At 40.7% G+C, this 27,807-nt stretch overlaps 3 protein-coding genes across 24 annotated transcripts in view; 2 read left to right on the forward strand and 1 right to left on the reverse strand.

Moving 5' to 3' along the window:
* Nucleotides 1-4,330, forward strand: part of HECTD1 (HECT domain E3 ubiquitin protein ligase 1) — a 63,372-nt gene extending 59,042 nt beyond the window's left edge. For all 9 annotated transcript variants that reach the window (XM_048306105.1, XM_048306111.1, XM_048306112.1 and 6 more), the window contains 5 exons: nt 1,110-1,188; nt 1,300-1,393; nt 1,706-1,856; nt 2,718-2,862; nt 3,253-4,330. In XM_048306105.1, the coding sequence (XP_048162062.1) occupies nt 1,110-1,188; nt 1,300-1,393; nt 1,706-1,856; nt 2,718-2,862; nt 3,253-3,390 (607 nt within the window). In that variant the 3' untranslated portion in view covers nt 3,391-4,330. The remainder of the gene's footprint in view (nt 1-1,109; nt 1,189-1,299; nt 1,394-1,705; nt 1,857-2,717; nt 2,863-3,252) is intronic.
* Nucleotides 4,331-5,432: 1,102 nt separating this feature from the next.
* AP4S1 (adaptor related protein complex 4 subunit sigma 1) lies at nt 5,433-27,506 on the reverse strand. 10 transcript variants are annotated; one of them, XM_048306125.1, is made up of 7 exons: nt 27,408-27,502; nt 21,344-21,492; nt 19,472-19,672; nt 17,971-18,057; nt 16,834-16,902; nt 13,740-13,751; nt 5,433-6,183 (listed from the first exon to the last, which is right to left on the reverse strand). In XM_048306125.1, exons 3-7 carry the CDS (start codon nt 19,607-19,609, stop codon nt 6,055-6,057), a joined length of 435 nt encoding a protein of 144 aa, XP_048162082.1. In that variant the 5' UTR covers nt 19,610-19,672; nt 21,344-21,492; nt 27,408-27,502; the 3' UTR covers nt 5,433-6,054. The 10 variants fall into 10 exon arrangements, with proteins under 10 accessions (XP_048162082.1, XP_048162084.1, XP_048162083.1 ...); XM_048306127.1 differs by lacking the exon at nt 27,408-27,502 and adding an exon at nt 26,650-26,689; XM_048306126.1 differs by lacking the exon at nt 27,408-27,502 and adding an exon at nt 26,262-26,629.
* Nucleotides 26,849-27,807, forward strand: part of STRN3 (striatin 3) — a 62,597-nt gene continuing 61,638 nt past the window's right edge. For 3 of the 5 annotated variants that reach the window (XM_048306115.1, XM_048306117.1, XM_048306116.1), the window contains exon 1: nt 26,849-27,261. In XM_048306115.1, coding sequence (XP_048162072.1) covers nt 26,941-27,261 — 321 coding nt within the window. In that variant the 5' untranslated portion in view covers nt 26,849-26,940. The remainder of the gene's footprint in view (nt 27,262-27,807) is intronic. The other 2 variants (XM_048306118.1, XM_048306119.1) reach the window with 1 other exon arrangement.

The following is a 27,807-nucleotide window of genomic DNA, read 5'->3' on the forward strand; positions in this document are numbered from 1 at the left end:
CACTTCTTGAACTTTGTCAGGCTGGTGCTGTGACCACTTCCCTGGGGAGCCTCTTCCAGTGCCCAACCACCCTCTGGGGGAACAGCCTTTTTTTAATACTCAATTTAGACCTTCCCTGACAGCAAGTTGATGTTCCAGTGGGGATTACTGCAACAAGTATATTTCAAACCAGGAGTCCCGTGGAAACGAAGTATATATGGACAGATTCGTGGTAGATGTTTCAGAGGTCTTTATTTCTCCAGCCGCATGGCCAGGGCTCTCCTCAGGAACTCCGCAGTCACGGGACCCGAGGGTCCTTGGCCACACCAGGGAACACAAACCAACCAATGGGAAACAAAGGTGACCAGGGGCAGGGAAACACCGTGTCTCCCCCCCCAGGGCCCCTCTCCCAGGGCTCCATGGCAGGGGAGGAGACCCCAACAAGTTGAGGCCATTGCCTCAGAGCCTGTCACTGGCTACCACAGAGAAGAGATCAGTGCCTGCCCCTCTTCTTCCCCTTCACGAGAAACTTGTAACTGCAGTGAGGTCTCCCCTCAGTCTCCTCCACACTGAACAGACCAAGGGACCTCAACCACTTGTATGGCTTCCTCTCTAGACCCTCCCCCATCTTTGGAGCCCTCCTATCAATGATCTGTAATAGATTAAAGGGCTTGTGGACTTTAGCCTGGCTTGTTATGGAGAGAAAGCAAGTAACACTGTTGAAGGGTCTAAATGCCTAATAGGTTAAGTGGCTCTGTAATTGTTATTGCTGGAAATTAATGGAAATTATTTTTCTGAATTTGTGAGCTAAATTAAATGGTTTGAGTAGTTTTGAAGCTGATAGCTTAAAGATATCCAAATTTATGAAATTGTCAATGTTTATCAAATCCACATAAATAGAGGGTGAGTATATGCATTTGCATGCCATGTGTTTGAAACACATATTATCTGTGTAGTCCATTACTGTTTGTAGTTCTGTACTTTTGTATATACATGAACAGTGGTACAAAGTGATCCACAATGGTTTGAAATCCAGTGAGGTGCTTTTGGGTGTGACAGGTTGTAAATCTGGTGTATTTACAAAAGCAGTAGCAGACTTTGCAATTATTAACTACCTTTGTATTTTGAAGTTTAAATTTTCAGTTTTGCCCTTCATCAAAAGTATATGGGTTTACAGCTGTGGATCTCAAACCAGGTGGTGAAGATGAGGTAAGGAGACAACCTACCTTTACAATTTAACCAGCAGTTAAATTTTTATTGTCTCAACAATAACTTTCATGAACAGTGAATTCTTACGGTATTTATCTACTGTCTTTGCAGACTGTAACAATGGATAATGCAGAGGAGTATGTAGATCTCATGTTTGACTTCTGCATGCATACTGGTATACAGAAACAAATGGAGGCCTTCAGAGGTAATTCTAAATATAACAACATATATGAACTTAGATGGAATAATCGATGTTTAGGGTGTGCTGGTTTAAAGTGGTGGCATAGAATGGCTTTCAAAAATAAACCTTTTAATTGAGGATGCAATAGGTAAGGTACTCATTTCAGAATACCTTTGCATTAGTTATGCTGTTTTTAATCATGAAGAGGTTCCATTTACCTTAATTAAGAAACTATTGATTGATTCTGGTTTGACTAAAATACAACTTAAATGCTGACATTACTTTATAAACATTATTTGGACTCATGTTTATAACTGTATCTTGTGTAAATTAAAGATGGCTTCAACAGAGTCTTTCCAATGGAGAAGCTGAGTTCCTTCAGCCATGAAGAGGTTCAGATGATTCTTTGTGGAAATCAGTCACCTTCTTGGGCAGCTGAGGATATCATCAATTACACCGAACCCAAACTGGGATATACAAGAGATAGGTACTTTTATTCTGAGTGATTTTAAACTAATAGCTAAAAGATAGTGTAAAGTGACAGAATGTCCAGAATCTTCATTAGATGAAGATGCCAAATTCGATGAAACTGGTAGTTTCTGAAGAGCAGGTGATTGTCTAAAACTGCATGAAATAACCATGTGTTAAAACAGATAGATTAGAAGGTAATTGGTAGCTTTGTGATGAGAGAAGATAAAAAAATTACTCAAATACAAGTAACTAGTGAAAACATAATGGCAGCTAATACAGATGACTAAAAATAGATTTTAGAGTTTTTATTCTCATGTTTGATAGTAGTTATAATTTTTTTCTGGCTGTGTACAGTTCTTACTTTGCCTGTATTTCTTATTTCTTTCTCTTGAAGTGTAGTTAAAGAGAAAGTGTACTATGCAGGGGACAAATATACTTACTGGTGGTGGCTATCAGGAGGCGGTCTTGATGTTTTTGGGTTTGTTGGGTTTGGGATTTGTTTTTGCTGCTTGTCATGCTTGGTAGCAGTAACATACAAATGACTTCTGGAACTGTGTTAGAATAAGCCTGCTGGAATGTTTGAGCTCACTTCTCTACCCAGTCATATGCATTCAAATGCAAGGTACCCAAATAACACCCCAAGATATGTATGTACCTACATTTTTTTTGTGTGATACTTTGCAAAGAGATTAAACACTATTTTTCTGGATTTTAAGATGTTTTATTGTGAATACTCAACAGGCCCTAGAATCTTACAATGTTCACATAAACGTGACTAGAGATTGTAATTCTGCTGTGCCAAGTTAAGAGAAATTAAAAAAAAGCTCCACACTCTCATGTAGTGTTATCAGAACTAATTATTTTCCTTTATTTTAAGCCCTGGATTCCTTCGATTTGTGAGAGTCTTGTGTGGTATGTCTTCGGATGAGAGGAAGGCTTTTCTCCAGTTCACCACTGGTTGTTCGACACTCCCACCAGGAGGGCTGGCAAACCTCCATCCCCGGCTCACTGTTGTGCGCAAGGTACCGCCTCTCCCGGTCACTCTTTAAGCCAGCTGCTTTGGCTTTGCAATGCGAGACTTTCTACAATAACAGTGATGATTTTTATTTTAGTTATTTCATTTATGGCACTATGCTGAGTTTCGGTACTAACCTCTTGTTTCAGGTCTGTTCTCTGACATCATACATATGTATCTCATATTTTCATATACAATTCATATATTTAAATATCAAAGTATTAATGTACATATAAAGCAAGTATATTTATAAATTTGCCTGTAGCTTTGCTGATGTTACTGTTTCTGACAACTGGTGTTATGTATGCAGCAAGTGCCATGAATTACAGGACTTTACAACTTTTAACTTCCATACTGAATGCTGTGAACAACTGCAGTAAACATTTTTTTTCCTCAGGTTGATGCTACAGATGCAAGTTATCCATCTGTGAATACATGTGTGCATTACCTAAAGTTGCCCGAGTATTCTTCTGAGGAGATTATGAGGGAGCGTCTGCTAGCTGCTACCATGGAGAAAGGCTTCCATCTCAACTGAGCCACTGACCACAGCCTGGGACATGGAAGTGTTTTTTGATGCTAGCGAAGCCTCTTGTGTTTGTGTGCAAAAATACGATCTCCACGCTGTGCTCTGACGAGACTTGCCTTTTTTTCACCTGTGAGGCTTTAGGAAAATGTGGAATGTTTGTTAGCTGCTAATGACAAAATAAATCGTTGTAACTACACAGCCAGCAAGAAATTGGCACAGAACACTGTGTGATGCTTCAAGGGCTTGCACAACTGGAAATTAAGGTGTTTCTGTTTGACTGTTCCAAAGAACAGATCATCAGATTTTCAGTGTTCACTGATACAAATTTCTAACAGTGTATTGTGTAAAGTTTGTCTTTTAATACCCTGTACACTACAGTTGCCATCACTGATCCCTGTTTTGCTGGCTTTAAGCTAAATGGTCAGAAACTTGCTTCCTTTAAAATTTAGACTTAATGGGCATCTCCAGCCTTTTCTTTTTTAATGGTGCCTGCACTATTGGAGTATTTTAGTGGGTTTTTGCGTATAATCATGCACAACCATTTTTTTTTCTTCTTTTTCTTTCAAGTGGGAATATATTTTGATTTCTCAAATGCCCTGCTATAAAGATCAAATCCTTAAGTGTGTTTGTGCAGCTCAACAATAAAGCTATTAAAAAACACTGGTTCCTAGTGCAAGGCACACTTAAAGCAAGTTTTACTTTCGGTTGTATTTTCTTTGTATATTATAAACATTTATTTAACTTGTTGCAGTTTGAAGTTTAAAAAAAAAAAGCACCCAATGTGTAAGCTCAAAAAGTAATCATTAAAATGTTTGCAACATATAAAAATGTCTCTTCTGAATACTTCATTAGTACTTATTAAATCTCTGTACATGTTCTGAACAATGTGCCATGCTTTTTTAAAGGTTTAAAAGAACTACATAAAAGAACTACTGATCTCACAAATTCATCTCTGTTCAAGTCTTTTCAGAATAAGTGCAACTTCTTAAGAACAAGTCCGGCAGTAATAACCTGCATGTGGCAGGTTTTGGTGCTCTTCAGTGAGCCCATGTATCCTGAGACCATAGTTCTTCATTACACTGGAATAAAATCTGGGTCAGATGCTACAGCTGATTCAGCTTTACTTGAGATGGAGTGGCTATCTTGGTTTTACATGTGATATTTATTGGAAAAAAGTGGATTACAGTAAGATAAAGCAAGATGACACTATGGTTTTAAGCATATTTAAGTAGTTGATACCAGAAAAAAAAAGGCTATTGTAGTTGAATCTATGTAGTAAGTTTTGCTTCATGCCAATTCTTTGTTAACAACCTTTTCTCAGGCCACTGCTTAGAGGGGCTTGCCAAAAGACTCTGCCTTGCACATACAGATCAGGTTGATGCCAGATTTCTTTTCATGGCATTATTTGTAGGACTTTACAGCACTGTTTTTTAGATTTCCCCCAGTGCAAAATTGGAGGGGAACATCCACCATCCCACCCAGTCCTGTGCCTGTTGTGCTTCAGACAAACACCTGTGTCCAGGTTTGTGGAACTCTGCTCCAGACCCGACGTCATCTTCTTTCGATAAACGTGTTACTGTGTGAAAGCCCCATGGATTATTGTCACACACGACACTCTTTGCTCCTTAGACCCTGCTTTCTGGGTGGTATTTATGTGACCAGTACGTGCTTTGATGCAGAATATGCTTGTTCAGTACCAGGTTATATCTAGGGTTGGGCTGGAGGTTAAGAAGGAGCCAGATAAGAGTTCTAGAAAGGTAAGTTGGAAGTAAGCTGAGATTGCTAACTGTCCCCTGGCTTAGAGAGCAGTGTGCAGGTGTGAGTCAGCATGCTGGATGCCTGGGAATGCAACGTAGGGTAGCTATGGCTTCCTGCTCAAGAAGGGAGACTTCATTTGGTACCTACCTGGTACTGAGAACTTGGGTACCTTTTATTCCTCATCTTCTGCAACAGTTTTAATCTTGGTGCATGGATAGCACATGCAAGATCACTTGTGTGCCAAAATGGAAAAGGTTTTGTGTAATTCATGAAGCCAACATGACAAAAGAGTATTAAACTTCTGATTTTAATTATCTTTTATTAATATTATAATATTTAAGAGCTAAATAATTCCAGTTACAACTTGAAAAATATGCAGAAATACTTAATACATACGTACTTTTCTTTTTGTGTCCATGACTTGCATGGCAAAGGGAGGGAAAACAGCTTTTTGATGAAGGATGAATATAGTTTAAAAGTGGCCATAAAAACCACAGAACTATTATTAACAGTAAATTTGTATGAAAATAAATCAAGTTGGTGCTTAAGGGAAGGACTGAAACTCCGTTTGAATTTATATTTCCATGGTTTTTGTCTTCTAGGTCTGGCATGATACTACATAATTCAAAGTGATATCTAGTCAGTCATGGTAAGTTTCCATTTCTTCATCCTCGAAATGTTTTAAAATTATTGGCCATTCTAGGAAGATTTCTGCTGGGTCAGTAAAGCTGCATCTGAATGCATCCACATGTATCTTTCCCATTGGGTACACAGAGTATAAGAGAAATGAGAAATATTTTCTAACTAATTTGAATGTTGCGTGAGTCAGTCTTGCAACATCAGAAAAGTGCTATGGGCACATTCTTGATGCTTTTGCCATCTTTTGTAAAATGCCTTAGTCACTCTTCCATCTTCCTAGCCTTCTGCCATTTTGTCCAGCACAAACAGAGGGGCAAGAATTCTGTTCCGGTTCGTTTCCACAATGCAACCATTTAGCACCATTTCATCCAAAATGATGTGCACTCTGTCCAAATTGAACATGATCTAGAAACGTTTCAAGTTAAGTGTATTTTGAACAATGTGAGGATAATTCAGAAAAAATCTTGGGCACCTAAGTCTTTAATAAAAAATTACAGAAATAAGTATTTCTTAATTTATTCTAGTTTATTTGCCATTATTTTAATAAAGCTAGGGAAGTGGTTTGACTGACACTTTTTTTCTGATCACAGAGTGGTCAAAAGTAGAGATGTTGAAGCCCCAACAGTATCCTGTCCTAGAATATAGTAGTAGGACACAGTGGCAAAAGCCAGGTAAACTAGAGGTAGGTGGTTAATTCTACTCTGCATGAGTACCATGTATTGTTTATATATAAAATGTTATCAAGGGCTAACAACCTTGAATGTGAAGATATAAAAATTCTGCATTCTTCCAAGAAAAGTAATTACTAAGTTCTTAAACACTAGATTCTCAAAATTTCCTTGCTTGAAATTTGCTTGGAAATAGCTTAACTGTATTTGATCTGCTTGGAAATAGCTTAAGAGGAGTGTGCTGATACATAAAGTTGAGTCATTGATCTAGCAGTAAATCTCACAAAGGAGCAGAAGTAAATAAATGGTCATATTTTAAATACTTTCTAAAATGTATTTATAATCTCTAATATTCACCCATAGGAAGATAATCTGGAGCAATACAAATTCGTAGTTGTGATATACAAAATTTGTCCATAACCGATCTTTCTTTAACGTTATCTAACAGCATCTGTCTCAAAAAAACCCGATGACAGGCCTTACTGGGGTATGATGTGGCTGGCATTCATTACACAAGTGCATACATGCAGACATGAGTGTCCAGTGCATCCACTGAACAACTGCCAAGGGTTGTGCTGTGAAAAGAGTCGGATGTTGCCATTTATCACCAGAACCTGAAATGGAAATGGGCACAGCAAAGCAGCCTGCTGGACGCATCTGTTATGCCTCACTGACGTACATATACAGAGCATGAATAACCCTTTATCTGCCCTACTCTCCACCTGTTGCTGCTCTTTACATGTTCTATACTGAGCACAACAGATCTGCATTGCCTGCGTTTTGTACCTTCTAAATCTTGCCCATGTTTTGAGGACTACTACAGTGGAGCTAGCAAGACTTTGTACAGTAACTTCTAAATACATCTCTCAATACATTTCCCCCAGTTTGATATGAGTCTCTTGAGTGCCTTCTCTGCCCATTATGCTATTTATTGACACTATGGATTGAACTCAGGAAGACAGCCTGGTTTTGCTCTAGTCCTTGGATTTATGTTAGTGGACTTCCCTGCTAATCAGTGGAGTCGCAAGAATCAGGTTTTTGAACATTTTCCTCTGCTCAGTGTGATAATTCAGTCTTATTTTTTGCACATGACTCAGGCATTGAAGAAGACTGCTCTGACTCCTGAGTGCCAGTGAATCTGACTTAAGCAGTCAGCTGTACTGCTCTGCCAAAGAGCAGGAGCAGTGTGAGTACTGAACTGCAAATGACAACAGCTCAGGAGCCACGTATCTGTGTATATTTGTTCCTCCTTGCTCTGAATGCTCTGGGCTGAACTCAGTGCTACTGTGTATTTGTGCAGAACGGGAAGCAATTGTATCACTGCTCCAGCAGAAGTGTTCTGCTTGACCAAGAGCGCAGCATGTCTAGGGATGTGTAGTAGCACAATTCAGGTACCCAGATAACTTTTCTACATGTTACTGCTAGGTGAGAAACTATAGCTGTCAACAGGGTCTTGGGGATGCCCATGGTTCATCAGATGGCTTCTAATTTGGTGACCTAAACTTAACCACCTAATTTAATTCTAAATTATATTTCAAATACTGGACTTCTTCCTGGATCTGAGCATAGGCCTGCATTGTTTCTAAAAATCAGACTCATGCCTTTTAATACTGAAGAGCAGTGCTGTCCTTAAAACTGCAAAGTCACCATTTCTGTGGTGCCAGAGACAAAGGCGGTAGCTTTACTTGGCTTGGCAGTTGAAAGATTGAAGACAAATTTCTTGCTATGATAAACTTACTGAGTAAAGCAGCCTTTACAGAAATATTTTAATCTGAGAAGTTAGGATTTCTTTATTCCAGTAATGTGAGAATTTTTAGAAAGACAGCGGTTTTGCTGCTTAGTTCATCTCTGGCACTGCTCTGCACTGGGCTACAGGATCTACTAAGGAAATTAGATAACATTCCATTCAGGTTTCAACAAGTGGGAAAGCCAGCCCCTACCTGGCTTTTAGTTTTTACATTCTACCACTGATTCACACTGCTCCAGTTCCCATGGCAGAGTCCAGACCTTCCTCTTCCTTTAACAGTTCCTAGAATCTAAAACTCAGACAACTTATTCAGCTACGATCAGTGACGATGCAGCAACCTGACACTCCCATCTTATTTTTCTGCGTCATCCTGTTTAAGAAGACATTTAAATCACATCTAGTACTGTTTTTCCCCTGATGTATTTCCAGAAGAGCCAATACCATGTCAAGGGAAAACTGCACCCACACCAGTAAGAATCTTGGAGCTGTTCCACTCAGACCCAGTGTGGTTCAATGAGATGTAAATTCCCCTGCAGGCCATTCCAGGTTATTTCCAAACAGGCCTACTCCATTGCAGAGAAGTGGTATGATTTCTGTCCATCTCTAATGTGGTAATCTCACAGTCATCATTCCAGAAACAGTAATTTCATCTGCAGTTTGAGTGGGGATACTAATACCATTCTGGAAAGATCTATCAACTTGATTTTGGAAGGTCCCAAAGCATTCTTTAATCTCTACCCTCAACCTACCATCCTACCTCCCTTCACCACACTGTTCTTGGCAAACAATTGGGTTGTACAGGGAGCAACCCTGGCTCTTTTCCCCTTCCTATAAGTTTCACCTATGCTCTATTGCATCCTGCCAACACAGCTCAGCTATTATGTCTGAATGCCCTGCCCAGGGAAGGATATGTATTTGATCCTTAGCAAGGCTCATCGTCCCCACCTGTTACTACTTGTTTGGCAAGTAACCCCAGATTTCAGGGTTTAAAGCCCTGAAGTCATAGATCCACACCCAACTGAAAGCAGCAAAGCAAACCAGTTTGAGCAGCTGGCAACAGGAAAAAGCTGTATTTGGTGTTTGCACTGCCATGTGCTCCACCCAGAGCTGTCATTTAAGGTCTTGCTTCCAGTAAGAATCCTGGCTGCCCACAAAGAAGATCAAGGGACTTTCACTAGATCCATGCAGAGGCTAACAGGACTTTTTAAACAAGTGTGCAGAAGCAGACGTGTTAATCTCTGCATGCCAGCCTGGGCAAAGGTGAGCCCCCCCGGCTTTGGCTTCCCAATTTCTGGCAATCCTGCAGCAGCTGCATACCAAGCAGCAGAAGTAAATGGTACCTACACAATTGGCATTTTAAATGTTATGCTGGCTTTTGGTAACTTTAAGAGCTCCTGTTCTTAAAGACATCAATGGTACTTTCTACTTTTCCAGTGTTTTTATGCCACATGCATACTAAGAGGAGGTAAATGTGACACAAGTACTGTGTCTCCTTTCCCAAAACATTATATAGACAGTTGAGCAGGGGAGAGGGGAAGAAAAGAAGAGGAAAAGGCACAGTTAGGATTTGTATGTAATAAATAACTTCTTCATATGGAGGCATTTTAAGACATCTCAGGGTTTTCCAGGCAAGTAATTCAAGGATGTATCCAGGCTTAAGAGATGATGAAGTGCACCCTATGATCACAGAACACACCCAGGAGCACAAACAAAGGCTTTGTAGATTACAGTGCAGGTACATAGGGGGCAGATGGTTTGCTACTGAATATACAGCACTACAAACCCTTAATTTCTATCCTGTACATTCATCTTCAACTAGAGCTGAGTTGGAGTTGCTTCTTTATGTAGTCTAGACTCACACATTCTGCCTCATCTTTGATAACATTCACTTTCCATAACTTTTAGCCTATCTAATGGCAGGCACGTTTAAGGCACTGAAACCCATGAAATGCTTTCTGACCCTTTCTTCCTCAAATGACTATGCTGACATTAAATAGGAGACAAAGGTGCCTTCAGGTTCTGTGAAACTCTAGAACAACTAAGCTACTTTTAAGCTAGTCCTTTTAAGTTTCCATTTCTTCCACTTATGTTACAGTGCAAACTGAAGTGTATCCTTACGGATTCTCAGACTAAATTAATCATTCAATTTTCTCACTCCTTAAATGCACTGTATTCTCAGTGTTATCCCACTGGGGACTGAAGAATACAGTTGATTCGCATGAAGTATTCCCTGTATCAAAGCTTCTTATCTATCCTAGGAGGAGCAGCAGCAGCTAGTTGCAATGGAATGTAGTGGCTTTTTTGGATCAAGACAACATTCTTCAGATGCTTAGTCCTAGAGCACTCTGTCACCCCCTCCCTTCCCACAAGGGGAGCATAAGTATCTGTTTCTTCTGGAAGTTAATAATGTATCTTCAAGTAAGCTTTGCTTCACCAGTTCAAGCAATAGAAAAGTTACCTTTAGTAATTTTAGAAACTGTCACGCTCACCAGCATTTTGTTCCCTATAAACCTGCTGTCCTAACACTTGTGTTTTCATAGTCTCTTTTGTCCTCATCATAGCAAGAAAGTAGTTCCTACACCACCCAAGCTGGAGTTTTAGTTCTACAGAAAACCCTGCCCACTTATTTTATAGGCAAACTGAGGCTTATTCAGTGTTATGAACACATTAGGGCACAACACCCCGAGGGACAATTTCAGTCCTTGTTCGTTCAGCTGGCCCAACAACACTGCTTACTGATATTTTAAAAACAATCCAAACAACTTTAGGAATGTTATGTCATTCCAGCATAGGTATTCTTAAGTGTGTAACCGACTTTCAAAATGAAAGTGGACATCATATCATGGCTAAGTGGTTCACAATTCACACATGAAAGCTTCTATAAAAAGCTGGCTATTCTCAAGTACTTAGCCAATAGCTAATCCATGTTCATTTTTGCAGTATACATGAGAAAACTGTGCAATTGTTCATGCATTGTTTAGTGTCATACATGCCTATGTCACACACCAACATGATGTATAAATCCTCCTGGGAAGGATTCAGATTGGACACAGTCCCTGCCTTGTGCCCAAGGCACCCTTCTCGACATCTGACTCCAGACAGACCATGACATGAGCTACAGTGTGGATGCCCTGGATGGATTTGGGTGTGGAGCTAAGTGAGAGCTGGAGTTCTGTCTCAGCTGGAGCAGCATTGCCAGGAATACTGGGGTAATGCACTATGTTTGGGAGCTGCAAGAACCCCAGTGCATGTGCTGCAGGCTTGGTGTGGGCTCCAGGGACATCCCCACTGTGTGATGGTCTCAGCCTTTGGATTTAACTGGATTTGCACTGTGCATAGCTGAATAGCCTTAGTAATTATGGTCTATTTTAAATCAGTTTTGATTTCATGTAATTTCCTGCTATTTTTTTCATGTTAGTAAACACTACTGGCTATATAGAATAGTCACTATCACATTTAAAATAAACTTCCTATGGATTTGTACACAAAAATAATAGCAGAGAGTCAGGAAATTATGAGAGTCTCCTGCAAGATACTCTGTAAACAAAGATTGTGTAAATACTACTTGGTGTTCACTGTTGCAGACCCTCAGACAATACCTTCTCCAGCAGATACTTTGCATCCAAGCTAACTGTACTGAGCACAAGAGTTAGCATGAGACCCTTTGGCAAAGGCAGTGGTTTAATGTCAGGGGATCATATTTTCTTACACATTATGAAAGGCAGATTGATGGTTTATTTCTTGCCCTGCAATAATAGCTAAGGCACTTGTCCAGATTGTTCTTCTGGGTCAGCTATTCAAGCTGTTGTCAAAAATAAATACAGTCCTGAACAACCCACATCCTCATAGTTACACCTCTGCTTTACATTTAATAGGGAGGGTATCTCACTTCATTTTGACTATTTTAAGTAGTCTTTCAAACTTAAGAATTAAGGTCTTCTTCCTAAATGGGAGAATTATTTTGTACATATATAGAAGTAAAATGTTTTATTGTAAAATTGTTCCTGAACCAAACCATTCTATGATATGCAGCAGCCTTTCTCAGCTATTAAATGGGCTATTGGAAGTAGCTCAAGGTGTAGAGCTCTTGGTAGGAAATTGCTGAGCAGAGGCAGCAGAATTTAGAATCATCAGTGTACCAAATGACTCAGATAATCAGGCAACTGCATGCTCAAAGTACACTATTGGAAACACAGGCAATTCTTTTCATGTGTAATTACTGAATAGGTCAGGTTAGTCTCTAATTCAGCAAAGCTCATATACATGAACACATAGTTAAGGATTAGAACTAACTGAATACAAAAAAAGTATTACTATAATCGCTCACACACCTTAAGAGTCCCTGCACACTGGAATGTCATTATTGCTCTTTCATAGTATCAGTGAATTTAAAAGTGTTTTACTAACACCACAGCATTTTCTAAATTTCAGGAAGAAAACACAGACTCTGTGTGTGTGTGTATGTGTGTGTGTGTGTGTGTGTGTGTAGTCAGCAAATAAGACAGAATATCAGCATGTAGCAAGTTGTAAAATATTTTCAAAAGTGAAATTAATTCTTTCCTGTTGATTTGTTTTTTCCTTTTTCAGTAAAGAGGTAAGAACAAGAAAAATTACAGACTTTTCCTATGTTCTTCATAAGTGGTAATTCTTAAAGTAAATAAATTACTTGACAGGACTTAATTGCAAGATGGCAACTGTATTTCAGGTGTATAACTGAAAGTCTTTGTACCAGCAGATCTGCATTTAACCAACAACAAATATAAGCATAAGAATTGCTGGAGTAGAGTGAACATGCAGTGGAATTGGGAGAACTGAGAAGGAAGACTGTGCTACATTCTCCTGGTTTAATTTTTCCAGTATTGTGTTTTATTTACTTGCTATTTGTGCGTAATTGTTCAGGACTGTATTTTAGTATTTGTATTTGGGTGAAGTTTTAAATCATATATTAATTAATATCCTGCAAAACATACACATGAAAATACAGCAGTGTAAGGGGAGGAATGGGAAAAAAAGTTAACACCTGGTTTCCTAAATATTCTCCTCTCAGGTTTTTCCCTCTTTCCAAGGATACAGAAAGTAAAACTCACTTCTTGCTTTCACGAAAGAAGATCAAACTGCAAATAATCTTAAAAATAGTGCTGCTATTTGGCTCAAGACACAGCTGTAACATTCAGTTGTTATTACAGTAATTTCAATATCTATTTCATTGTAAACTCAAAGCGAAACTTAAAGTAGTAATTAGTTAAGCCTGAAAGTTCCCCCATGAATTTAACTTTTCATGTACTTAGTTCTCTCAAAGCAAGTTCTCTGTATCTTACTTCAAATGGAACCAGGCTTATCTTAATGATGGGGGATTTAAATAGGTGACCCATGTGAACATCAGCTATGCTTTCAGAAAGGTGCCAAAAGGGTGCTACTTACTCCAAGTGCAAAACTGGTGAACCTCTGCATTGACTTGACTGACAGTCAGTGCTATGAAGACAGTATGAACTGGAACATACACCAAAAAGTGGTAACAAACGGATTTCTGATACTGAAAAGGATACATCTAATTCACTCTGCAAGGAAAAGAGATAGGCAGCCATTAGTTACAGTTTGATCTCTTATCTCAGATGATCTCATCTCATTATCATTAAACATTACACATTCCTTCAAACGATAAAGAAAGTCTTCAAAATAACAAGAGAAAATTTTAGAGTGATTCAGATTTCTGTTCTGGACTGGACAATTACATGCTCTTTTCTGCAACACTGCTTTGCTTTACATGTGTCACCTGTCTCTGTAATCAAAGCTATTGCTTTACTTAGAAAAAACCAGTGAAGTCACCCACAAGTAACAATCTGAATATAGGGCAGTGCCATCTGAGTGAGTGGGTGGAAAACCAGCAACTCTAATCACAGCAGTTCCAGCCCTATATTCTCTCTTCCTCCTTCTGCAAAACCAGGATCTTAATGCCAAGTTTACACAGTTAAAGTTGTTGCTGCATATCATTCAACAGCAAAATCTAGACACTGTATATACCCATGGCTGTGGTAGTGGCTGCATATATTAGGAAAGGCAAGGCAATTCCAAGCCTTGGACCCTTAGCATTTCTAAGTATTCTCCAGCCCCAGCAACACAATTCTTCATATAGTCATCATTTCACTTCTATTTTTGTATTTACCCCAAGCAGTATATTACTCATTTAACCAAAATGTCTGAGTTAGAAGCCCTTGTGGTCTCTCTGCAGTCAGCAGAAGAGATGGGAATCTTCACCAGTTGACTTGGCACACCTGAGGCATGACTCACTTTCTCGAGATACTTATTGGTCTCCACTGCCAGTAATGGGAGCTTAGGATGACCAAATTTCTAACTTAGGTGCCTCAGTTAAATATCTAAACTTAGAAACAATTAATAACAGCCTTAGCACTTAAGATCTTGCACAGTTGGGTAGAGATTCCCCAGTCTCTACTAAAAGAGGGAATCTTTATCTGCTACCTGAGAATGTAGCTTGATAATGTGGTGTTCATTCATGATCTAAACCTGGTTTTAAGACAGAGTAAAGCTGGTAAGGTTTTACTGGTAAAATTGCTACTACTTCTGTGGTCTAAAGATGATCTAAACTGGACTAGTTTTAGTCTACAGGCCTCTGCTGAGTGACTCTGCCATTCTTCAATTAGAAGTTTTTAATGCATCACAAAAATTGCATTTTAAGGGCCTGATCAGTTTAAGTTTTCTCAGCATTAAAAAGTAGGTGGAGTTCTGAATTGGAATTCTGAACAGTATGCAGAATTTTCTCCGGGTAGCTGTATAAAAGTGAAGGGGACTCAGGATTACATCTCACAAGCAACTTTGAAAGCTTTCCCCCTAATTCCATTAATGTTTGTTCTCATATCTGAATTCAAGCTCTGTAAACTCCATTAGATAAAAATAGAGTACATGAGAATGTTTAAAGCTCTCAAGTCTAAAAATAATAGATGACAAAAAGTCCTTCTAGAGTGGGGCGAATGTTCTCTCCTTTCCCAGTGTTCTGTCTCCATTGCCATTATCATAATTTGGGATTCTTCTAAAATTCTACAAATCCTAAACACTAATCTGTAAAAGTAGAGATTTATACTTTCTTGCTCTGTGGTTACTGTCAGAAACCTCAGCTAGAATTACAGCCCTTGTCTTAGTGCTCTGCCATTTATCGTATTATATGATATTAAAACCAGAACCACTGAATGGCATGAGATTTCCTTTACCACCCACCCCCCTTTTAGGTTCCTCTAGTCTCAAACCTTAAATGCTATGGAAAATAAAAAAAACCCCTCTGGTATGATGAACTCAGCAAATTTCTAACAGCTATCAGTGGTTGGTTTATATGTGTGGTCAAAGAATAATATATACACTACATTTATAAGAACTACATCTATTTTTGTCTGCTTTAATTGAATAAAACTTGAGACATGGTTGGCAACTATTAGCTCAATCAGACAAATAAGATGTGACTAAATTTTATTGTGCATTCCTGTGCTGCCGAGATCTAATTCCGTTCCTGGTTATCACTGCTTAGGTTGGGACTACAATCAGCAATTTTAAGAGACAAATTCTGAACTCAGTACAGTCAGAAAGTGATATACTTAGTACCAGCAGTTTCAATGGGCTGGGGCAATGTCACTTGAGATAACAGCCTAAAAGATTTGCCAGGCATCTAAACAGTGAAGGGTGCAGATGACTTTTTCAAGCATGAATTCTCTGCCACGCCTGCTATGGTACTAGAACTGGGAAAGCAGTTACAGACCCTGCATACTGATACCTTTTATGTACAGTTACCAATGTAATACCCTCAGGTACATGGACTACAGAGGAAACTATCCAGTCCTCTTTTCTGAGAGGGATCCAACACGTTTCAGCAAAGGTTAACTAAAACTGAACACATCAAAGTATGATTTCAGTCAATTCTTTTTTGTAACAAGATTATTACAAACCCTATATTAAATGGCAAATGTTCTAACCAGAATTACAATGCTGCATTTTCAAACTTTGTAAAGACAAGCAAGCAAAAAAATGGCCCACCAAAAGGAACAGTGTCATTTTAAGTGGAGCCATGTCTGATGTTGAATCCTTAACCAAATTACTATCTCTATAATAGCTATTTTATCAGATATCCACTGTTGCCTGACAACAATATGGGGAGTACAAGTACAGACTGGTTTTTGAGGTTTTTTTTGCTCCATCCCTCTGATCTTGTTCAGTGAGAGTGATGTCAGTTCCCTGCTTCATGCTTACACCATCTTAATAATGAATGAAGTTCATTTGGGGAATGTAATGCTAAAAACTTCATAAGAACTGCAAAGTAAAACCTCTTTATTTCTTTAAAACATATAAAATTCCCATGACTAATTTAAGAGTACATGACCCAAAGAAATCCTATAGCATATAAAACCATGCTTTTCTAACAGAAATATTTCTGGTATTCCTTGTCTGATGATTTACAACCCATGTATACTTTTACTTCTCTGAAAAATCAACTCATACTGCTTTTCCCCACAGTGATAATATTTATCAAAATTCTAAAATATTAAATATTTTTCTTTTTTGACTTATTCTCTGAAATGACACTTTCATCAAAATTTTGAAAGAAAAAATGTTTCATAATAGATTCAATGTCTCACTCACCACTCTGCTGAAGTATTTGTCCAAAACTTCCACAAAATTATGAATTAATTCATACACTGCCATCTCATTCTGAAATTAAAACCAAGTGAATATTAAATCAATAGCTAAAAAATGTAATAGTATTCTTTGTGTTAATTCAGTTTGTGGTGAGTGGAAAGCCACTAGACAATGGAGTAAGCACTCTGCTCAGGTGTGTGGTTACCCAGCAGAGGTGCTGAGAGCTGGGCAGTGCTCAGGGCAGCAGCTCCAGGCTGGCCACACAGAGCAGCTCTGCAACAGCCAATGGATTTCTCTCACCCGGGCTGCTGCCATCCCACTGCATCCTTTGTTCCAGCCCCCCAGCTCAGCTCTGTGGACAGACACAGCTAACTAGGTTAAGCTTACCCATGCTGCAGTCACACCAGCCAGCTGTAGCACAGAGCCAGCCTCTGCTGGGCGATTTCTGTAGCAAAGCTAAAATAATTTGTCCCAAATTGCCTGCCACGATAACCCTGACTTGAAGACACCGTGGTAGGCAGCAACTACCTTCCACACCACCCTGTTAAGGTCTCCAGTAGTAAGTGCTGAATTAATTTCTGAGAACCAGGAACCAATGCAAACACTAAGGCCTCCCAGGTGCAACCTGAACAAATGAAATAACAGTACTTGTCACCTTTCAGATACCTTTTTCTTTTTCCCCTTTTTGAAAAGCAAAATAAAATGGCATCTTTGTAGCTGACAGTATAGGAATTTTTTCTTTGGCCAAGGACATTAAAAACAGCGAGAAGTCACCACAGATGAGACAGCTGATCTGGCTGTAATGCTAACATTTGTTGAGAAACCCCACCCCACATAAATTAGTGCAGAATCGGTACAAGGCTCAGGAAGACTACCTCATGGTAACAGTTCATTCTGCCGCTAAAGACCGAAGTCAAACATAGCACACTTGTTTTTATACCTCTCTTACTTCACAGAAATAAAAATTGGGGGAGGTGTGGGGTATGTTCGTTTGGCTTGGGGGTTTTTAAAATTTTTTTACAATGACTCCTTGAAATTCTCTAATTGCTATTGAAAAATTCCATACTGGATGAAAACTTGAGCTCTAGCCTTTGATAATCACTATAAACGTTCATTGCAAGAGGGTATATAATTTCTCACCTCTGTCTGGTCGATGCCAACAACGATGAAAAGGGCTGCATACTGTCGGTACACCAGCTTGAAATCCTTATACTCAATGAAAGAGCACTAGGCAGAAGAAAAATGAGCCAAATATAGCAGCTGCCATTTAAGCATACAACAGTATAAAGCACATTGCTCAAAGAGCCTGAGCTTTCAGGTTTGTAAGACGCACAGAGAACAATGAATTTCCCGATTCATAAATTTTGACTTGAAAGAAATTTAGTACGGTAACTGTTACACCACGCTTTTCATCTGCTGGCAGAAAATATGCCACCACTTTTTAAATGGAAAAACTGAAACATGCAGAACTGAAGTGACTTGTTTGGTGTTATAAAGGCACCCAATACTTCCCCATAATTTTCACTTGCAAGCCCTTTCAAAAAGAGACCTAAAGGTAATTTCCCTATTTAAAAAATTATGACTATTTTAATGTAAAAATTAAGAATATTAGACTTCCAGACCCAGAGGGGAATGTACATCTTTCCCAACAGGAGGCAGCCAGGAGGTGGCGCCGTTACACGGCGCTAGAGGAGATGCCGCCGCCTTTTCTCTCTGTCATTTTGCTCGGTGCCCGAAATGGCAGCGGCAGCGCCTGCGCTGGAGCTTGTGCTCGGAAATGCCCTCGCAGAGCTGCACCAAGAGGTTCATTTCTCTAGCCACTGTCAAAGCTGCGAACGAAGGGACTTTATAAGAACTGCTATTTTTATTGAGGTTTCCTAGAATGAAGTATGTGAGGAGTGCTGTGCAAGAACACACATCATTAATGAAAATTAAAGAAGCTGACTTCAGAATACAAACCAAAACACTTCGTTCACTGTCCAAGTCACATCTTTCTCCTCTAATTCAAGTAAATGTGCAAAAGTTTGGTGCTTTTCTTGAAGAACCAATGGTTCAATTAAGTGAGTCCTGAAAATCTCGACCTTCATCCAAGAAATTTTCCAACTTCTGGGTTTTCTGACTTTCTTGTGGAACACATGAACACTTTTTTTGAATAAAAAATAATTTTAGGTCTCTAATACAGAGGCCTAAAAATTTGTGTTTCCAACCCCCCCTGTGCTTTAGATAATGTTTTCAAAATTTGGAATCCTCTATCCTAAGTTCTTTGTTTAAATTTGGAGCTGTCAGTACTCTGCTGTCTACCTTCTGGCAAAACAACAGTAGTATCTCTCCATCCGTCTCTACCAGACAAGAAATACAAGGATAAAATTAGTTTTTCCTGGACTTCTGAGCTTCTTCAAACAAACCAGAGGAATCTTCATGACAGTGATACACACTACTCCAAAATCTCTGTAAGCCTGAGAAAAACATATTTATTCAATACAGAATAACAGATCAACCAGCTGAACCCATAATCTAGAAAGTCAATCTTTTTTGTCATGGGTACAAACGAAATAATGACCTGCAATGGACACTGATAGACTTCAGAATTATCAATAGGAAAGGTGTGAAATATGCACAAAACAAAAACTACAAAACTTACCTCATCCTTTGAACGGGAGAGACAGTTTTTGATTACTTCAGCTTCCAGCATTGTCCGTTTATTAATTTCTACATGCTCGTAATACCTGGACAATCTTGTTTGACCTTGTTTGTTAACCATAAGAAAAAATTTTATCATTTCTTTTTTGTTGATTTCAGTGGTAGATTTCAATTTTGGGTGCAGGAATGAAGAAGAGTATTTCTGGGAGGGGGGGAAAAAAAAAAGAGTGGTAATGCATAGGAGTAAACACTTCCTAAAAGCTAGCCAGCCCAGGTATGCATATATTCATAACTAAGTTTATTGCCAAAACATAGAACATTGAAAAAAAACTTGAATCTTTTGCACGCATCCCATGGAAAAACTCCCTTTTTCCCCCCACACAACTAATCACAAACTATGTAATAATAGCTTTCACATTTGAAATTTTCACATTTCAATCAAATTAATTTCCTTATAGGATTTGGGAAATTGGAGGAGTCAACAATTACTTGTTCATAAATCTATTCATCATTTTCTTCCTGCATGCTAGCTGGTTTGAGAACATTATCAGAAATTTGCCTGATACCGAGCCACACTAATACAGCTCCTAAGAGTAAAATTTGCCTATAAGCACTTTTTTTCCCCCTGACTTGTATTTAACAATTACATTCATGCCATTGTCATATCAAATTGAATGGAGAGCTGACAAAGGGAAATGCATGGGCCACAACACGATCATTTCTTAATGCAGAATGAGAGATTCCTAAATATTTGGGTATTTGCAGTATCAACACACATCTTGAGCTGGACCAGGAGCTACTCAAATCCGTCTTCTCCTGTCTGATTTCCCACACTTACGCAAAAGGTAAATTCTGCACTCAATGAAAACTAAGTGTGGGTCTTCAACAAGTAAAGAGAAATCTGTTCACATTAATTACTCAAGAGAGCTTTACCTCAATCTAAATAAGCATCAATCCACCAACACCACTGAAACATACCTGTAGAATATAAATATACCTCATGCAAAATACAGTGAAAGAGGGCATTAAAAAGAGCACAGCACATACCAGAATCTGCTTGCTAAACAATTGACATCTCTGATGTTTTGAAAAGCATGAAAATAGGGTAAGAAGCAAATGTAATTTTTTGAAATAGAAGTTCTGGGTTATTTTCTTTAATGCCTGAGAACAATCACTGTAATGTTTTCCATCTGACTCTCTATTTGGATCCCAGACTTACTGGCCCAAATAGTCTTGAGGTTTGTGCACTGAAAATACAGCAACTACTGCAAAAGTTATTCCTTCTATTCCAGTTCTGAAGAGTTGGTCCTTACCTGGTGCACCTAAAATCTCACAGCTTCTGTGAGGAAGTCTAAATAGAAAAAATGTATCAGCAATCCACAAAACAACACAGTGTAGCTCTTTGTGTAAAAACAGTGTATCTTAAAGCAGAAAAGCAAAAGGGGACAAAATAAAAGGCAAGCTGCATGGCTGCTGCATCATATTATTAGCAACTTGAATAAGCTGGCTATATACCATCCATGGGTGATACCATACAAATCTTTCATGACAGTGATGCAAAAAGTCCCATATATTGTGCTGACACTAATTATTGCTTACTTCTGATTCACAGTGGTCACTTTTTTCTAAAAGAAGTCACCTCTTTTACCACCACTTGGACCTCAAGAAAGTGACCCTCTTTTTCTCAGCATACTGTGGTTTACTCCATCTACAAAGAAGTTTAGACTTCTGTATGTAATTTCAAATGTAGTTTTACTAATTTGACTTGATACTGAGAATTCATTCTTAGTTAAGTGACACACAGTTAGTTCAGGATCAATCCTCAGGACAACAGAATCTGTTTGGAATCATGACAGTCTCAGAGCTTTCTCACCTCCTCCAGGCATACGAAACCTCTTCAGGAACGCACTTCTGTTGTGTCACTCTGACAGAAGAGTTGTGGATCTGGTCAGTGCTGCTGCCGTGGTGTGCATGCAGCTTGTGAACTGCACCCACAGTTTCTGCATCAGCATAAGTTCATCTCTGAGAAAGAATGAACCAGGTCATTAAGATTAAAAAGGACCCAGATAGAAATGTATGATGGGATCTTCACTGTTGGATGGCAAGTAGGCTGACATTGATGACTAAATGGGATACTACCATCTATACGATCTTTGCTGTGTTTAGTATGTGACTCTTTTTTCCCCCCCACATTCTACTTTGAATTGGTGCTGGAAGTAAGAGTTGCAATAAGATGTCTTAATATTTTTAAGCATAAAGTTGAAACAGTGAGATGACATAGTCAGATTTTGATACAAACCTTCCAGGAAGGACAAGAATGAACGACTCCTTCCAGCTCAGAATGAGGACCCCTAGCAAGGGCCAACCTCACAAAAGAAGGAACCTGAAGCTTTAAATCTACTTAAGAAGGAGCTGTGGCATGAAAGAGAAACAATCTAAGAAATGGTGCCCATTGTTTTAAGCAAGCTCAGACACAGGAGACCAATTGCATAACAGATAACAGCAGCATAGACAGCTTTTCTTTTTTCATCTGAGTTTTACACTTCATCTTTGTGTTTGGCACTGCTGAAACAACAACTAATGGTTCTCTGTTTTGATCCAAGATATTTTAATAATTTAGTCACAAATGGTACCAAGGGCTTGAGAACAGGAGGACAGGGAGGACAATACAACTACCCCAGGAGCACTGACAGAACTGTTGTACTTTGAGTTACTGTTAAGCAATAGATAACAGCAAAACATACAACAAATTTATACATATGATCCTATTGCAGGATTGGCCCCTAATCCTAATTATTCCTTTATTAACCAAATCTTTGTACACGGTTAATCCCTTTATCCCTTTCTGATGTTATGACTATTTTAACTGCATTTATCCTTATGAATAGGCTGGATTGTTTTACAGATGAAAATATTTAGACCAGATTGTTTTGTCTTTTTAATCTGCACAAATGCTCTTATCCAGAATAGATAAAAAAAAATAAAAAATGTGGTAACAGAGGTAGAACCACAATAGCACTCAAAGATGTTATCTGTAATTTATGAGACAATTATTATTGATAGGAATGGAAAACATAATCAACAGGTAATCAGTCTGTAGGAAAGAAGTCCACTCTTTCTGTAGCCATTTCTGTATTTTCCCACCAGCCCCAAAGATAGCTTTCAGAATTTTAACCAGAAATTTTGTTCATATAAATGGCAGCACAAGCACACAGTTTTGTACAGAAAAATTGGAATAAATTAACAAATTCAAATAATAATTTTGTAAAAATTTACAAAAAGCATGCAGGCATAGCTGACTTTGAGAATAATGCTAGTGTTAAAAATATCTTAAGGGGTTTCTTTATTTCCTTTAGAACTAATTCTGAAAAAAATCATTTGTAGTAGTAAAAGCATTTGCTTGCACAATTTAGGCAAAAAAGGGAAACGACTGAGTTTTGTTTCTAACAAACAAAATTTATTTATTCTCTTTTCATCTTGGCTTTCAGATATAGAAAACATGTTAAAATGAGTTTTGCCTATGTAGGATGTTAAGAAACCTGTGAAGTATAATAAACAAACAAAAAGCGTATCTTTGCATGTTGATGGGTAAAGAAACCCCATTCCTTCAAGTTCTTTGTATTTGAGAAGCTACCATTTTTGATCAATAATCAGTACTCTACTTACAAAGCCAGCTACACTTTTTCTGATACAACTCTTACATGCTTTTCTGAGCATTCTCATGCACATGCCTGCGTGTATCCATGCACATACACATGGATTATGATGCTTTTATGCATGCAGAATCAAATGGTTCAAGGTAATTGGTGACAAGATGCAAGCCTTTCAGATCTCTGCCATTATTTTGCTCATTTTAGTAATGAAAAGACATTACTATCTGAAGGCTGTTTGTCAGAAATGAATAGGCTGTCTCATTCCAGGTCACTGGACAACTATCTGCATCACAAATATGCTTAGGAACCGAAGTCTGGAAGAGACTATCGAGATCCTCATGGACTATCAAGTCCTACTCTCTCCATCCCAGTCAACCATGCATTAGAAATTTTGTCCAGAGCAGCCTATGGTATATGCTTCCTGCATGTCCTGCATACCCAATCTACAAAACACCTATGAAACTATCACTGAATGAAGAATCCTTATAGACAAAAACCTCAGAAGGTATCACTTGGGGAAGATGCAAAAAGTCTGGAAATTGCAAACTTTCCTTCAAAAGAAATTACCCTCTGGAGTGACTAAGTAGCACTCTCCTTTACTTCCCTTACAAAATACTTCTTCTGTAAGGATAATTTGGCATGCATACAGATAACATACAGTTTATCTGCTGTGATTTAAATATGAGCTTTTCCAGTGTATTAGATCTCACCCTCATTAAAATATCTCTCACAGATAAATATCTATGAGAGAAAACTCATATTGTGATTGGCCTGTGTGACTCACACTGCTAGGTTGATGGTTCAGGAGCTGCTTCCAGGACATGTCAGCTCTGCAGGCTGCATAACCACGTGAGACACCTCAAAGTAACTTGTCCCTGTTTGAGTGACACTCCTTTTCAGATAACAGCTGAGACCTCACAGAGAGGCAAAGCCTGCAGTACCTGTTCTGGAGATAAAAAGATCTTAAGTCTCCAGCGAGGCTAACCCAGCTGATTCTACGCGCAGTAATATAAAGCATATTTTACGCCTAATTTTAATTACTTCTCTGGTATAGATACAAGCACTGAATTTAGTTTGTCACAGATTTCACTAGTATTTATAGATACTCTGGGACATAAATTATAAAAAAAGAAACCCAACCTAAGTTTGAATTGTACTTGCTGTACAGCTGTAATTCAGACACGTGTCTCTCAAACTAAAACCACTCCAGTCAATGTCTACAGATTTAGAAGTATTTTAGTTATTGCACTCTAAGAAAGGCTTGCAACATTCTAGGGCTCTCAGCTAGAATGTAAGTAAGAGATAAAATCTTGCAAAGAAGAAATGGCATGACTGCATATTTACAGAACTGCTTCACCAAGAATTAAAAATAAATGTTAGATAGGACTATAGGTAAACAACGTACCACACTGTCCAACTCTAAACAAGTTGATTTTCTGGATGCAGAGTTCTAATGGCACTTTATGTGTGCATGAAATATAGAATCATAGAATATTCAGAGTTAGAAGGAACCCACAAAGAAGGAACCCACTGAGTCCAACTCCTGGCCTGCACAGAAAACCCCAAGAGTCACACCCTATGCCCCAAAGCGTTGTCCAAACGCTTCTTGAACTCTGTCACTCACTCAGCTTAGCGCTGTGACCGCTTCCCTGTGGAGCTGTTCCAGTGCCCAACAACCCTCTGGGTGAAGAGCCTTTTCCTGATATCCCACCTAAGCCTCCCCTGACACAGCTGCAGGCCATTCCCTCGGGTCCTGTCACTGGTCCCCACAGAGGAGAGATCAGTGTCTGCCCCTCCTCTTCCCCTCACGAGGAAACTTGACTGTGATGAGGTCTCCCCTCAGTCTCCTCCAGGCTGAACAGACCAAGTGACCTCAGCTCTTCCCCATATGGCTTCTCCTCTAGGCCCTTCACCAAATGTAGAACAAAATGGGTTAAACTGGAATTAAAACAGTAATGAAAATGTTTAAATGGCTAAATGATAAAGGCATGAAGCACAGGCAGGTGTAGCACAGGAACAAGTATTTTAAAATTGTTGTTTATTGAGCTTCCTATAGATTTATTGCCCAAAACCATGTAACAAATGAAGACCACACACATAATCAGAACCCTTGGTCTTGCTACTTTTGTTCTGACTGTGAACAAGGCTTTAATAAAACCACATACAATTTTAAATTTATCAGTGAAAGTCATTTTTGCATTCTGGTTAAATTTGGTGCCCATAACAATTCATCAAAAAGATGAAACAAGTATGTCTGTGTGGCTTCAAAATAAAACACTGTGTTCAATTTCAGGACAAGGATTTTTTTAAAAAGCAGCCTTAATTATCTAGGGAAGTCAAGGGAGGAAGGAAAGAATAAAAAAGTTTTCCTTTGCTGTTGACAAAATGCTGGCTGAATGTAGTAACGGAATTAAACTGCAATAACTCCCATATACTCAGGAATGAGGAAAGTCCTGGACAATTGGAGCTAAACAAAAGATTAAACTGGTTATGAGCTAAGTCTCAGTTTTTAATAATGATTAAGTACTGTCAGTAGACAATGAAAACAAATCAGCTGAGGTGGAAAGGAGTTGGATTTAGATTGCCTAATGGGTATGGAATCAGGAAGAATGTACAATGACATTTTAGTAGGAAATGATTTAATGGAGAAGAAAGGAAGGACTGGATGAACTAACTGAAGCAACACACCTAAGGAAAGATTAGTAAAGAAAGGAAACACCAGTATTAAGACAAACAGTATTTTTTCCCAGTAATTAACAGAATTCTAGGTCTTTCAAGAATGGACCTTTTTTAGGAAACTATCCATGTAGTGAATTTTTACAGCGTGCAAAAACTTTGAAGAGAGGCAAAACCAAAGACCTACCTTACTTAAAATGGGTGACCTACAGATCATTTGAAGTAGGATGTGACGATAATTTTTAAGTATTACATTTTAAAGCAGTATTTTGCAACCGAGGTAATTGCAGCATATTCAAACTACAGCATCAAACGCTGCATTGCTATCACTGAGAAAACTGAGCCAGATAAAATCGACCAGTAATTTCTTGCAAAACCTCATCAAGCGGGGAACACATTACACGCATCACAACCGAGATACCATGAAAATGACCAGAGATTAGCCAGCTTCCAGAAACATACCATAAATTTAATACATCTGTTCTAAACCACCTCCTTGTAGGGCAAACTCAGCGCACCATTGAACTGCGCAGAGTCTCAAAAACTGCAGTGTTTGACGCGCGCTGCGCGCCGCTGTAGGTTACAGGCCCCGGCCTGGCCGCACTCCCGCCGACTCTTCCCAGGGCGTTCGGCACTCCCGAGGCGCGGGGCGAACCGAGCCTCGCCGCCACTTCCGACTGTCACCCGGAGCAGACGGGAGCCGCCCGGCCGAGCCCCAGGCCGCCAGCCCCATCACCCACCGACCGACCGACCGACCCGGGGCCGGCCCAGGCGGGGGCGAGGCCGCCCCGCCGCGAGAACCGACCGCCAGCCCCAGGGCCGTCCCGCTTCCCCCGCGCGCGGCGCTCACCTCCCTCCCGCGCAGGCGCGTCGGGCCGCAGGCGGCGGGGGAGGCCAGGCCGCGGTTTCCCGGCAGGCGCCGCTCGCTCCCCGCCCGGCCGGGTGGGAGGGTGGGAGGGCCGCGGGGCTGTAATGGCGGCTGGCGGCGGCTCCGCGCTGCGCTAACACCCGGACCCGCTCGGCGCAGCCCCCCCGCCCGGCCCGCCCCCTCCTCCCCGCCCCAGCCAGCGCCGCTCGCCCCCTCCCCGGCCCCTGCTCCCGGCCCCCGCCGCGGGACGAGGAGGAGGGCTCCCCGCAGACAATGGACGAGCACCCTGGAGCCGGAGGAGGCGGTGGGATGGCGGCCGCCCCAAGACCGCAGCAGCCACCGCCGCAGGCGGGTGGGAGCATGAACCTGCAGTCGGGTGGGGGCTGCGTGGGGACTGGAGCCGGCGGAGGAGGAGGGCAACAGCCGCAGCCCCAGGGCCCCGCGGCCCCGGCCGGTCAGGAGGCGGCGGGCCCCGCCGAGCTGTCCCGGCCCCAGCACTACACCATCCCGGGGATCCTGCACTACATCCAGCACGAGTGGGCTCGCTTCGAGATGGAGAGGGCGCACTGGGAGGTGGAGCGGGCCGAGCTCCAGGTACCGGGGGCGAGGGCGATCTGGGACTGGCCCGGCTGGCTCCGGGGGCCGGGCTGCGCGCGGAGTGCGGGGGCAGCGCTGTCCGGGCGAGCGGGGTCCGCGGGGCCCCCGAGGTCGCGCCGGTCGCCGTGGCCCGGGGATGGTACCTGGGCGAGGTCCGGCGGGCGGAGCGGCGGTACCGGCGGAGGCCCGAGCCGGGCTCCCTCCCGGGGCAGCCATTTTGGTTTGTAGCATGGCGCCCGCCCGGCTCCGGAGCGGCCCCGGCCCCGCAGGCCGCTCGCCCGGAGCGCGGCCGGGGAAGGGCGGGCGGGTGCTGCCGCGGCGCGGGGCTGTGACCCTCCTCCCCTCCTCCCCGCCGGCGGGGCGAGCTGCGCTGCGCCTTGACAGCTGTGCTCGGCTCCCGCAGCACAATGACTCCGGGGCTCCTCGGCCCCGTGCGGGTTACCGACAGCAAGAGCCTCCGGGCCTGGGAGGGAGGACTGGCGCCTCCCTGAAGCTCAGCGAGCTCTGGCTTTGGAGGGAAAAGAGGGAGTTAGGAGTAGGCAG

The sequence above is a fragment of the Corvus hawaiiensis genome, chromosome 6 (genome assembly GCF_020740725.1).
Source record: "Corvus hawaiiensis isolate bCorHaw1 chromosome 6, bCorHaw1.pri.cur, whole genome shotgun sequence".
Classification (NCBI taxonomy): Eukaryota; Metazoa; Chordata; class Aves; order Passeriformes; family Corvidae; genus Corvus; species Corvus hawaiiensis.